Here is a 14,283-nt window from a genome sequence, read left to right as displayed (position 1 = left end):
TTCTAGTGGTAGATCAACCTGAGTTGAAATTTTTAAAAAAATTATATTTTGTTAGAGGATGAATGAGAGAGGAACGAGGAGCATTTTCTTATGTATTTGTGTTTTTGTTAATTCAGTAAATTTTTTAATTAGAAAGTATGTCTTGTTTAATGACAATTCGGTGGAGCTCTGGCACCAGTAAATTTAATGGTTATATTCGGATGCCAGTTATTTATTCGGTAATTGGTTCAAATTGGTTATGTAAGTGTTTCCATTGGCTATGTTAGGACGATAACGAGTTCAAATGAATTATGCAGCCAACGAGTGGATTATTTGAGATTCTAAAGCAACCTCACACTCGGCAGACGTGGGTTTGAAGATAACGAAGAAGACTACTCGATTAAAGTGCTCATCCTAGACGAATCGAAAATGTATAATTTTAATTAAGTGTTTATTATTTTAGATATCATAACCAAGACCTTGTTTTGGAAAAAATCATTGATTATTTTTTAAAAAAATTTGTTTAATTACAATATTTTTCATAGAAATATGACCAAACTCGTTAACATTTTTCAAAAAGTGAAATTAAGGTAATTATGAATATTTACTGAATAAATGAGAAATGAGCAGAGTTGGTTTGTAGTAAGAGGTGGGGATAGCAATTTTCTTGAAACCAAAATCGGAATGAGTGTTAATTCAATATTTTAATGTAAAATTTTTTACTCACCGATTCAATTGATAAATTAGAAAAAAAAATTAAAAGTGGAAAATACAAGATATTATAATAATGATTTGATAGCATTTATTATTACAGGAGCTTAAAGTACCCATCTCCAATTAGCCAAAGAGGAATACACAGACAACAATAAATACAGCAAACTGACAACTAATCCTTGTGTTCGGTTCAAAGTCAGCTGGTCTTTGGTGAAAAGTCTAATCTTGAGGCTTCATTGCTGGAAAAAGGATAACTTCCTATATCAACAAACACCATAGTGTCACATTGAGATCCAAGTATGTACATAAATACATTAATTAATGAAGATTGAAGAACAGTAACCTTGACATTTGGTGAATCCGTAAGCAGCATAGCTAGGCGATCAATCCCCATTCCCAGTCCAGCAGTTGGGGGCAACCCATACTCTAAACAACTGCAAAATGATTCATCCAACACCATTGCTTCATCGTCTCCCAATTGTCGATCCTAAAAGAACAGTATGACCATGTTACATTACAGCACTGAACAGCCTATTGTTGTTGCATCAGTAATATGTAGAATAAAAAAGATGCTACCTTGAGCTGCTCAGCAAATCTTTGGCGCTGTACTTGAGGATCATTCAATTCAGTATATGCATTGCATAGCTGCAACCAAGATCGGGATTAGTTGGTTGCAACACTAGTTAATTAATAGCATGAACTTTGTATTTGCAGTTTTACCTCTCTCTTGTTCACGAATAATTCGAAGCGCTCGGTTAACCCCGGTTTTGATCTGTGCCACTTTGCCAGAGGGCTCATTATCTCTGGATGGTTGATGATAAAAGTAGGGTTTATGCACGTTTCTTCAAGAAAATGGCCCACAAGCTGTTATTGGATTCACCAATTCTAATAAGTATGAAGCCAAATATATTGATGTGATATGATTATGTAGATGATTAACTGTTGGTGAACTAACTAGGGGGAAGCAATGACCTTGTCTAACAACCGAGTTGTGGTGTGGGGAGCAGGGCATTTGACATCAAATTTTTCACAAGCTTCCAACAAAAACTTATTGGCAGTTTCGCTGGAAAGATCTTTTGGTATGCTGAGGTTCGCCCTAGACTCCAGCTCCTCTATCAAATCAATCCTTCTGCACAAGTTAGGGAAACAATGGTAACCAGACCTGACATGATACTTTTAGCCTTATGACCTATGTGATATTACAATATACTACATATAGTATCTTTACCTAAAAGGTGGAGTAAAATCAATCTCTACAGGTTCACTGTCGAATCCATTCCCATGGTACTTGATTTTATGGCTTCCTGTCAGCTCCTTCACCATACCTGCAAAATCAGTCATTGGTTGCCTACCAGATATGCATTTAATCCAACAAAAAGGCAGTTATATATCAATAGTTAAGGTAGAGCACTAAGGCTATGGTAACAACCCCTCTCATTCCTGTGAGTGTGAAATACGAACCTGATAACAGCTTCTCTATAATGTCCATCAAGTCATTATAATCTGCGTAGGCCATGTAAAATTCAAACATCGTGAATTCTGGAAGATGAGTTAGATTCATTCCCTCATTCCTAAATACTTTCCCAATCTCATAAACTCGATCAAGTCCCCCGACAACCAGTTTCTTGAGATACAGTTCTGGTGATATCCGCATGTAGAGCTTCATATCCAATTCATTATGATGTGTGATGAATGGCCGAGCAGCAGCTCCTCCAACAGTCATAGTCATCGCAGGGGTTTCAACCTGAGACAGATGGTTAGAATATTTATAAACACAAAGATTTCAAAAAAATGTTTACCACACATTTATTCAACCCTTTTAAGTATCTTCATACCTCTATGAATCCAAGATTGTCAAGGAAGTCTCTGGAGTAAGATATGATTTTGGCCCTGGTCCTGAATATTTTCTGAACCTCTGAGTTCAACATCAGGTCTAGATAACGTTGACGATATCGAGTTTCCTTAACATAAAAGAAGTTATTATCAATTTCTCAACTCTCAAGCCTCAAAGAAAGACAATCTCTTGGCAACCGAAATAGTAGCAATTACATACCTGATCTCTGAGAATGTAAGTTTCAGGATTTCTTGTTATTCCAGGGGTCCATGAATGATTTCTTGTTTTCTTCTAGGGATATCAGTATATAATTAGCATTAGAAAAACATCTATGAAGGTTGAGAAATTCCTTGTGATCTTTTACCTTAGACTGTGCTTCATCGCTGTTGGAAGTGATTGCATGCCTTGGAAGCATGTGCAGGCATGGGGTGAGTACCACGAGTGACCTAGGAAAAATACTTAATTCCCCTCTTTGACTCTTCCCTGTAGCATAATCAGGAGCAAAGACATTATATACCTGACATGCATAAATGAAGAAGATGCATGTATATGAAGCATTTTTAAGATGAATTTCTGCACTCAAAGCTTGCTAAGATCAACTGTATCATCTCAACGTAACTAAAGAATAATGACCAAATTCTAGAATTGGATCTTCACTATAAGAAGCATTAGTTGGAACTAAACAACCATATATTAAATAAAGAAAGTTATGTACTCTCTTAGATCAGAGTTCCACATAAAATTTGATATCTGGGTCCCGAATATATGCAAAACAGCTTACTCTACCAAATGCAGCTAAAAAAACGATGGAAAATGAGCAATCTATCATATATCCTACTAAAATAGATGTATACTAACCAGGGAACCCGCATATCCCTACAATGTCACCTCGCTTCACCCCAGAGTGATACTTACAGAACTCATTTTCATCCATGTCGGAATGCCTACCAAAATCAAGCTCACGTTAAAGGTACAAGTTGCTTGATTTCATTATCCATGATAAGGAGACCTTTGAAACTTAATATAGAAAATCTTAGAGGATCAATGATGGAACTGAAGACAAAGATGTATATGTACGTACGTATGTATTTGTGTATGTACCTTGCATCTGCCATCACTTGAATTTTAGCACCATTTCCATGAAGATCATAAAAATATAGTTTTGACGATGATGACCTCTTGTTCAAAATTCTCCCTTAAGGAAAATGTTATCTTGATCAGAATACACTCCTAAGAGACAATCATAGAGATAAAACCAATTCGGATGCAGAGTACCTGCTAAGGAGATTTCAGTGTTCTCAACATGTTCACCAACGTGCAAACTTCTATATTTGTCAATAAATTCAGTGATAGACATTGAAATATCAAACTTATGAGGGTACGGATTTACACCAGATTCCTTTAGTAATGCCAAACTTTTGATTCTGTTGCTGAGGAATTGCTGCCACCAAAGTTTATTTTGAGCATTTATCACCCATAACTATTTTTACATTATTTAAGGGAGCTAAGCAACTAGAGCTCTTTAAGTAGAGAATTGGTGGTTGGTGAAACCTACCGTAGGATCCATGGTATCATCATTTGCCACCTGTTGCCTCTGATTCTCTGGTATCTTATTCGTGGTCACCTTCTTTTTCTCCTCTTCTCTGACTTGCCTCTCTCTTGCCCTCCGTTCTCTCTTAAGAACACTATATTACAACAAGCATAAACAAATATATGTAATCAGTCATCGGATGGTCATTAAAGAAGGCTAACGACTCATATAAGTAAAGCACATGAAGAGCAATACTTGTTGCTGAGGGTTTCATATGAAGCCGGCCTGGGTTCCGAAACAAACGAATCCATTGATAACTGCGTTGGAGTTCCTCGCTGTTGTAGGCGCGAGAAAGATCACTTGTGTAGCATGTGCTGTTCTAATGCTTGCAAGTTTAAAACATTCTTCTAATCCTCCATTTGAATAAACTAAACCAGAGGTCTTCCTTCTCAAATTTTCTTTTTCCTCCTTTTCATCATAAAATATATATTTAATTATAGAAAGGATCACTGACTCCGCCTTTCTTCCCTATTGGTGAATATTGAATTCTTTATTGTCTTAGGCCTTGAATTACCTACTTGGGGCTCAAGACATGGAAACTACTCAACAACTTAAAATCATTTTTTTATTACTCCCACCTCCAGAGCTTTGTCTTGGCTTCATCTTTCTTTACTTTCCTTGCTTGGGGTACAAGGAAAATGACACTGTAGAAAGTTTAAAGAAAAAAAAGGAAATGGTGAAAAGAAAAACTCCATTAGTGGAGATGTGGATACTGAGTGAGTCCTCTACCGTCTGTGCAGTATCTTTATTTGATATCCTATGTTTAAGTTGAGTTTACCTCTGTTTAATGGACAAAAAGCCAACATCTTTTAGACGAAATCATTTTTATCCAAAAAACACTAACTTATATGTTAACACGATCGAGTAGGTATACTTATGTTGAGCTTTTAGTCCCCAATTACTCAACGAGGATAGGACTCTATTTAAACCCCTTAGAAACCTTTTCTCAATCAATGTGAGATTATCTACTTTGTATTACCAGCATAATGTACATCTAAGATGACTTTGATACTAAAATTTTGATATTTGTAAATGTGGAGGTTATTTATTTATTTATTTATTAATAGCTAATAAAATTAACGTAAACCATAGTATATTTTTATTAAGGAATAAATCTCAAAACTATACATGAGCTTTGAATATCAATTCTCACAAATTATTAACACAATTATTGATATAACATCATTTTTATGTTTATATACTGCATACTCATATTTATCCAATATAAAAATAAATTTATTTATTTATTTATTTAAATATATATGATTGATTGAAAATTAAAGTTTCATGTATACATTTAAATAACAACCAAAGTTTATGTATAATTTTAGATTTATCGCTTTTATTAATATTATTTTAATAGAGATTCTTAATCTAAAAAAAAATTTATGTAGACTTAAATTACTGATATCATTATTTTATATTCATTTATTATAATTTATAAAAAATATAAATTCAAAAATTCAAAATTTGAATAACTTAAAAAAATTTAAAACATAATATTAATTAAAAATAAAATAAAATATTTAAATTTAATTTTTTATATACATATACACTAGAGGTATTCATGGGTCGGGCCTAAAAATGATGAAAATACATTTATGTTCGGTCAAGTCTGGCTCGAAGTCCACCTATATTTGGAAATGGCTAACCCAAACTCATTTTAGGTCCACTGATATTGTTTTTAAAATTTTAAAACATATATTTAGATTTATTTTAATTTAATAATTAATAGTATTATATTTTTTATTATAATTTTATATATAGTCATATTAAAATTTTTTTAATGTATACATTATAGTAGTATTATATAATACTATAAATTTAATTTTTATGTGATATAAATTATATAATATAATACAAAACATTATAAACTTAAAAAAAGGGGGTCAAGCTAGATTCAAGCCTTAAATGTTTAAGCTCAAGCCCGATCCATATTTTAAACATGTTTAATATTTTTTGCTTAAATTATTTTTCGAGTCTAATTTTTTTTTATTTAAATCTTTCTAAAATTTGAAGGAACCTTTAAATTTGAACGAATCACTCAACTCACAACAAAATTAAATATATAGGTGAATTATTTAAAATATAAATATTTTAAATTTGGATTAGAATTTTTTTTGAAAGGTGCTAAATTTTAAAAAACAAATTGTGGAGTAAATTCTTTTTGTAAGCTTTACCCTATTCACACACAAAGGAATAGAAGAATTTCTTTACCGTCGTTTTAACCAACACTGAGGCTGTGTTTGATAGGGGGAAAACCAATTCCGGAATTGGTTTTACACGTTTTCCAGTGTTTGATAGCAGGAAAATATTTTCCTTTTGTAAAACCAATTCCGCAACACGGGAAAACCTATTACAAATTTGGAGAAAATGTCTTACGCTTTTGAACTCGGTAAGACATTTTCCGGAAAATGATGCCTTCTTCTACCCTTTCCCCTTTCCCTTCCCCTTCCCTTTTCCCTTCCCCTTGGATTGCAAATCAGTTTGGTCAAGGACCTCTTCCGGTTCCTCCTTAATCCAGGTAAGGCTCCTTCTTCTTCTTCCGTTTTTCATTCCTTTTTCTTCTTCTGTTCTTCATCTTCTCTTCTCAGCATATTCTGTTTTGTTTCCTCTCTTCCTCTCTCGTTCTTTGATTTCTAACATTTTTATTTTAATAAATTATATTGATTGTCATCAAATTGAGAGAAAGTATAGTAGCCGATGAAGATTACAGATTATCTATTGGGCTATTCGCCTTCTATTTGGGCGACTTTTCTTGCTGGATGATGTTTTGGTTATATTTTGGTTATATACAGATGGTTGAAGCCCAAGTGGAGCCGCCCTATCCTCCAGATTATGAAGGTAAGTTAGCACAGCTTTGCAACTTCTTTCTTGCTTCAGGTTGTGTTAAAGATTAACAGTATTTCTTTACTAGCTGATATTGGAAATTTCCTCTTCATATTCCAAGACTTTACTCTGTTCCAGTCCACTTTTCTTTCATTGTTTCTTAACTAATCTCAACCAAACAGTAAATTGCAGGTTTGGTTCATTTGAGTATGTACTTGAGTGTTTAGAATTATCCTATGATTTGCTTGTAAATTTGTACCAACCCAATACTAGTTCCTCCAATTGCTTCTCAAATATTTGTTTTTTCTTTCTGGGTTTGCAGTAAGATCTCTTCGTGAGATAGCAACAGAACTTGGGAAGAAGGATTGGAATTACAATGAAAACCCTTGCAACAATAAGTCAAGTTGGTTTACTCCACCGCCGCCGCCAAATGTGCCTGAGGCCATTAACAACAGTACTGTCACCTGCAATTGCTCCTTCCCCAATGGTGAATGTCATATTGATGGCATGTAAGTCCTCACTAGTCATAATAAAATTGATGCTTATTTTAATTTCCTTAACCATAGACAGTCCTCTTTCTTTTTATTTTCAGTATGTTAACTTTGATTTCTGTATCAGTGATTTGCTTTGCTTGAATTGTCCATTTTGATTTTAGCACTATGAAATTATTACCATAGGCAAATAGAGTAAGGGTGTGCCTCATTCAAGATGAATGGCTGTATGAGTATGGCTTCGAATTCGGATACAAATTTATCCCAATTAATCATCTCAGTCATTAGAATAGAGCACATATTTCGAAGTGGCTAAGGTTATCCATTAGAATGTATGGAAGTTTTGAGAAGTCATTGGACGAGCTGAGATCCTTTTTTAGAGAAGTCAATGTCCGTTTTGAGTTCCTTTATTAATATTTCCTTTCTTTTAGACTGTTTGGTTTTCTTGTGCATGGACTGTGGTCTAATGGTGTTACATAAGGTCTTTTCTCTGGCTTCACTTGTTTGCAGGACTTGGTTTTCAAGAAATCATGCTCATTCCTTGATGTTACTTAAAAAAAACATATTATTTATCACTAAGCAAAACAATACATGTTGACTTGTCACATTGTGCTGAAAACAAAGTTTCAACTGAGCAAATCACACAAAATCGCCTTGTAGCATACAAATATGAAAATCTTCCTCACACTCCTTTTGTGAACGATTTTTGTCTTTTTTTCATATAATAATAAAGCAAATGAGAGGTTTATATTTCATCGATTTCTGTCTTTTTCTTCTATAATTTCCTGGCCTTATGATGCGGGGAACCTTATTGAACCCCATATTCTTTTAGGAAAATATAGTCATTTTTCTCATGTTGTACTAGCTGAACTGTATTGTTCTTTTATATATGTGCTGCTATAATTTTATCGGGTTGTTAGACATTATCTTAACTCACACGACTTGTACCTCTTTGATTATGTTCATCATTGCTAGACATTTTTTTTGTTGTAGTGACTCCAACCTCTTCAGTTCAGTGCTTAGAAATGTGTGTTTTCCATTTCTTTTAGGCAAATGCATGACCAAGTTGTATTCAAGAGTGAAAAATGAAGAAACATGTTGCTATTGTATCATCTGATGTTGTCACTGTAAACATCTTATCTTGCTGGTTACTTTCAAAGTAATTAGTTATTTTGAGAATGAAAAATATTATGTGGTTCTGGCTATAAATTCTTATGCTGTGATTGTGTTCATTTATGCTATGTTTGGAAATATTAATTTGAAAATTTGGATTTGGAATTCATTTGTAACCTCAGAGTACTCTTCTGTTTTAATTGCTGTAATGTGGGTTTTAAGATCCATTGCAATTACATGTCAAGCTTTTCACTTTGCCAGAACCCCAAAGGCATTATTGTTTGAGATTTTTGACGGAATTATTTGATATGTACTTGAAATATTTTGCTAACAGCCTAAAAGTTAAAAATGAATTATTTGCTAACATTTTGCAAAAGGCTCACAAGGACCTTGACAAAATGGGTCTACTGCAGTTTCACAAGACATTAACAGTCTGAAACATATTGCATTGATGGAGGCCAAGATGAAAAAACTCTCTGATTTACTGAGTAAGGTTAGTTGGTTGCTTACTTTGCCCTTAACTGTCTTTGATAAAAATGTGAAACATGAGCGAAAGTCTTTGCAAAAGTATGTCGCTGCTGTTTGTAGTCCAGATATGGTAACTATAGTGGATGGTTTTAACTACTATTTCTGTGATCTTTTACAGACAATTGAACAAACAAAAGAAAATGTGGTAAAAAAGCTAGCATTGACGTATGAGGAAATGGAACAAGAATGTAAGGAGGTAAGTTAATCTCTTGGCATACTAATTCAAGTGTATCTAATACTAGAACAAAAAAAAAATGTTGGTTCCAATTTACATATCATGAAGATGGTAGTTATATAATTTTACATTCATGTGTTTTGGTGTGATTGCAGATCATGGATGGTTTTGCTGAGGGGAAAGACCTGGTTGTGTCTGTTATGTCTGCAATGGGGGAAGAGCAGATATGTGCTCTCAAAGACATTGGTCCTAAGTAGTTTCAAATTCATTTATTGCAAATCTTAGATGGAACCATCAAAGACTTTGGTAGTACTAAATGCGGTTTTGATGTTTTGTTTTGGGTTTGGATAGAAAAAAGAGAACAACAATATAACTAGTTTCTTGTTGTGCTATGGATTACTGTTTTGCTTTTCTTTTTCAATAATTTTTATTATCTCGTCTTTATTTTTTGTGTTGGTAACATTTAAATTCTAGCTTTTAATTGCATATTACACTTGCATTAGTTACCCAATATATTAATGTAGCAATTTAAGTTTGACATATCATTTAGTACGAGTTAATACAATATACTAGTTTTTAAAAAAATGAAATTTTCTAATAATTACAGTATTTTTTATTTTAATTTAAATCCCATGTTAAATATATGTATCACAAGAATCAGATTGGATAAAAGTAGAATCAAATTAATATAAAATTTAAATACAAATAAATGTTTTAATAATGAAGAAGTAAAATCAAATCGGTATAATCTACAAATAGATGAACATTTGGAATTTAATTAGATAAAAACTTTTATTAATAAAAAATTTATTTATAAATAAATCATTGCAATATGTGTAAAAATAATTTAAAATATAAAAATTTATTAATATGTATATAAATTTATTAATATATGTAAAAACAACTTTTCCGGAAAATATTTTCAGGAAATCTGTCAAACAGCAAAAAATATTTTACACAGATTCAATCAAACACTAGAAAATATTTTCCAGTAAATCATTTTACAGAAAAGTAAAACATTTTCCAGAAATCATTTTACGGAAAACATTTTACTGCCAATCAAACAGACCCTGAAATGCCATACATCTTTTATTGCATGATGGATTGACGTACAAACCACCGTCAAGTAAAAACACCTTTTTTTTTTCTTTTTGGTAATTTAATATTCGATTAACCATCGGATGCCTGCAAATCACAATCCAATCAAGTTAGTCATTTGTTGGTCTTTTTTAACTTGGTGTGGTTGAGATTGAGCTGCTTGATTTAATTTGTAAAATTAAAAGTTATTGATAATCTATAATTTAGACTCACAAATTATAAATATTTATGTGAAATCTTAATTAAACCATTTATATTCTGTAAATTTTTTTTATGATTTTTTAAAGATACAATTAAATCTTTGACGCTCTGTATAATTGGTTGAACATAAATCTTCCAAAAGATGCAACTAAAGTTCTAGTATCCTTCATATTCTTAATCTGCTCATTTAGCGATATATTTTGTTTGTTTTGATCTTCACTTAATCATTTTATAATAGTTTCAGACCTAAAGGCGATTATTGTTAGGCCAATGATATATGTGTTAGTTGTTAAGTACAACAATTCTACTTGGTACCATGTGGGACCACTCCTTACACCGAACAACCTATAAGGAGCAGGTATTATCCTTCTCTCATCATTATCTTCTTCACTAAGCTAGTAGACCTTACTCTCTCCATAATCATAAATCTTGGATTGACTTAAGCATTGAAAAGTTATTGAAGTACCAACTCCGATGCCCCTTAGCTCACCCTTAATTTTACAGATCAAATCATACTCCTCAAAACACCTTAACAAGCCCAATTAACACAAATTAAATAAAAACCCTAACAGAATTAATTTCAAACCGTCTAAATTATCTGGAAAACGTTAAACCCTATAGACAGTTAGAATTAGTCAAGCTTATGTTAAAATTTTATATAGATGATGTTTATCAATCGATCAAAATGAAATGAAGCCCGACAGAGGCATGTGAAGGTCCAAACGAACTTGAACAAATAAATTTCGTTGAAGCCATCTTGTACTCTTCTCTAGAGTACGTAGTTCAAAAGTGTCAAAGACCACAGCCACAATCATCCAAAACCCTCACTAATCTGAACACCAACAAAAGTCCACAACTTCGGCTGCCCAATCTGCTTTTCCCTCTATCCTTTTAATGATAAAAATATGCCTAAATATACAACCTGGTCCCCCCTCTTCGCTAATCTAAAATAATCAACTCTTTTTATTCTACTTATTCCCTACTTCAGCATGGCGCGTGGGCCAACAAGAATCAATAAATGTTGTCGCAGGCTACTTTGTCTTAAATGCACATAATCCTTCACTCTATACGCGACCTAATTGGGCGTAGCTCTACCATTTTAAACATGAATACCACGACTACACCCTCCTCCTGTCTATGATATATAGACCCACCTTCTCCCTATCCTATGAATGAATGCAGAAATTCATACTCATTCGTGTACGATTCAAACTCAAAGCCCGCCCCTGTTTTTTTTCCACGGTGGGTTATTTTTGCTGACTATATTTGAACCATTCTTTTTTGCCTACAAGCACCCACATTTCTGCCTCTCACTCACTTATCATTACAGCATATTTTTTTAATCTTTCTTTTTGTCTTCAGTTGGAACCATGGGTAACACGAAAAGGTCTGGTTCTGGGTGTTTTTCATCCGTCTTGCGCCGGATTCTTTGTTCAGGGACTCCCCAAACACACCCATCAGACCACATCGTAGGGTTAAACACTGTGGATGATATAGCCAAGGTTGAAGTCCAAGCTTCTGAAACTGGTCCTGGGATAGTAGCGAGGCTAATGGGGCTAGACTCATTGCCGGAGAACAACTGGCTTCAGAAAAGTAAAATTCCTGGTCCTGTTACCCGCAGCAGGTCAGTCAATTTCATGGATTACATGCTGGAGCTTGATTTCAAACAAACCAAACATCGCCGTGTGAGAACATCATCGTCGTCGTTTCGTGAGGTACCACAAGGTCCACAACTATTCCAACATAATCAGAACCAAGACTTCCTGGTTGTGTACTTGGATAATGAGTATAAAAACAATGAAGCTGCAGGGTTTAAGCCAAGGAAACCCGAGAAAAGAGATGGATCAGGTAGTAAGTACGGTAAGCAAAAAGATAATGTAATAGAGAAAGTAGTTTGTAAGAAGCAGATTCGAGAACAAGAAGATATCTAAGCTTAAAAATGAGCCAAGGAGAGTTTCTGGTAAACATTCTTTCAAGGCTGGTAGCTGCATTAATGGAACAAATTCAAAGGCATTGAAGGTGGTAAATCAGAAGGAAGTATCTGTTGTGACTAGGAAGACAAAGAATCAACGTCCAGTTAAGAAAATTGAGTACTCTGAGAACCCATTTGTCGTCCATGGCGTCTCAGGTTAGGGTTCTAAATTTCAATTGTTTTATATGTGTGTGGTACACAGTACACTGTCATTGCCATCTAACTTGAGTAATGTATTAACATTTCTGACAGAAGATTCAAGGTCTTTGGAAGTGAAGTCGAAGAAATGGTCATCAAAGTCAGTGAAACATGACTCCCTCACCACTACTGATACTAGTGCTCGCATTTCAATCCCTGAAGGCCTTGGAAAGCAGGAGAATTTTGAGTCAACGAATGTGGAGGAGACTGAGTATTACATGGAGTTGGTTGATAAGCTTAGCAAGCTGACAGAGGGAGATATAAAATTCTCAAACTGGGAAACCAAGAAAGTTTTCACATTCGAAGAGATTTGGGCAGAGTTTGAGGAGCATATACTTGATTACCTGCTGCAGCAGGTAGCTGATGAATTTGTGGGATTTCACACACATGTAAATTTGTGCAAACATAATAGGCAAGCAATGATTTTCCAAGCAAGGCGGTAACTGGTAAACCTTGAAAGAAACAACATTCCAAGGGGAAATCGGGTGTGAAAAGAGCTGGCCGGTTTTGATTACTCTTCCACTTTGTCTCTGCAACAAGATTCGAGTCTCACGTGGCTTAGGAATATGTAGAATGCATGTTGATTCATCAGCAAATGTAAACTTGTTAGTAATAAAAAAGTACTAGTAACAGAGTTTAGAAAACACAAAAAGAATTCTTCTTTGTAGACTTATATGGGTTTTATATATTTTGCAGCTTTAGGGAGAGAATATACATTTTCCAAGCTTCACTGTTGTTGAGTTGGACATGAATTTGAGACTTATGTATTTTTGTCAAAGCTTGTAGCGTTGGATTCTACTATTTTGAGCAGGGAATGGGATGGCATTACGATACAAATCTCTATTGTCAGGCCTAAACGGTAACCATCGGGACCACCTGAGGAATTAATACTAAAACCATATACAGAATGAATTTGAAACCCTCCCCTTCCTACTTGTCTTTTACGTTTTGACTACATTGTGGAGCCGGAGCCAGAGCCAGAGCTAGAGCCAAAGCCAACACTAATAAATGTAGCAAAAAGAACACAAAAGTAAAGACTAAAGAAAGACCATAATTTATATAAATAGTGGAAGCAATGCATCCACTTGTTCTGATCTCTAAAAGAACATCGTCCTTCAAAGAAGGCCAATCATCGATTGCAGCCTTTCCTTGACTGAGTTCATTCCAGGAGAGGGTCTATCAACATCAGCGCCACCTGATTGAAGTCTATATTCCTTCACCTTTGGACTTCCACAAATTGGAGCAATCATCAATGGCGTCCTTACCAAGCTCAGCACAAGCATGAGATATCCTCATCGATCTTACATCCTCCGTTCTCCATGGTTGTCATGTTAAACCCCTAACTCCTATATAAGTTGTACATACTGTTCTTGTCTTTAGATTACCTATATATACAACCCTTTTTGTTAAATGTTGGATTTAAATTCTAATTAGGAACCATTTTGAATGAAAATTTCTATTGACTGAAAACTAATGTAGACATTCGATTTCAGATCTCTCCTCACTACTTTGATTTCAATGGTTTTATCTCAATTGGTCATTATAACCCTTAGTTGTGGG

General features: G+C 34.0%; 2 protein-coding genes and 1 pseudogene across 3 annotated transcripts; 2 read left to right on the top strand and 1 right to left on the bottom strand.

The window, feature by feature from the left end:
- Positions 1 to 742: 742 nt before the first annotated feature.
- Positions 743 to 4,532, bottom strand: LOC107890953 (lysine--tRNA ligase). Of its 2 annotated transcripts, none has more exons than XM_016815561.2 (15): positions 4,314 to 4,532; positions 4,083 to 4,212; positions 3,803 to 3,968; positions 3,629 to 3,722; positions 3,386 to 3,471; positions 2,892 to 3,010; positions 2,747 to 2,818; positions 2,529 to 2,654; positions 2,155 to 2,437; positions 1,922 to 2,018; positions 1,666 to 1,822; positions 1,414 to 1,557; positions 1,270 to 1,338; positions 1,037 to 1,180; positions 743 to 951 (listed from the first exon to the last, which is right to left on the bottom strand). In XM_016815561.2, exons 1-15 carry the CDS (start codon positions 4,367 to 4,369, stop codon positions 913 to 915), a joined length of 1,782 nt encoding a protein of 593 aa, XP_016671050.2. In that variant the 5' UTR covers positions 4,370 to 4,532; the 3' UTR covers positions 743 to 912. The 2 variants fall into 2 exon arrangements, with proteins under 2 accessions (XP_016671050.2, XP_016671051.2); XM_016815562.2 differs by having other exon boundaries at positions 2,747 to 2,815.
- A 2,737-nt stretch (positions 4,533 to 7,269) lies between these two features.
- LOC121220953 (uncharacterized) lies at positions 7,270 to 9,698 on the top strand. The gene is made up of 4 exons (XM_041101008.1): positions 7,270 to 7,456; positions 8,965 to 9,044; positions 9,198 to 9,275; positions 9,410 to 9,698. The coding sequence occupies exons 1-4, from the start codon at positions 7,324 to 7,326 to the stop codon at positions 9,509 to 9,511; spliced, it is 393 nt and encodes a 130-aa protein (XP_040956942.1). The 5' UTR covers positions 7,270 to 7,323; the 3' UTR covers positions 9,512 to 9,698.
- Positions 9,699 to 11,641: 1,943 nt separating this feature from the next.
- Positions 11,642 to 13,336, top strand: LOC107890954 (uncharacterized; annotated as a pseudogene).
- Positions 13,337 to 14,283: the final 947 nt, after the last annotated feature.

The sequence above is a fragment of the Gossypium hirsutum genome, chromosome D09, assembly GCF_007990345.1.
Source record: "Gossypium hirsutum isolate 1008001.06 chromosome D09, Gossypium_hirsutum_v2.1, whole genome shotgun sequence".
NCBI classification, from domain to species: domain Eukaryota; kingdom Viridiplantae; phylum Streptophyta; class Magnoliopsida; order Malvales; family Malvaceae; genus Gossypium; species Gossypium hirsutum.
The sequence above is the reverse complement of the archived record's forward strand: the minus strand, read 5'-3'. Positions and strand labels throughout refer to the sequence as shown.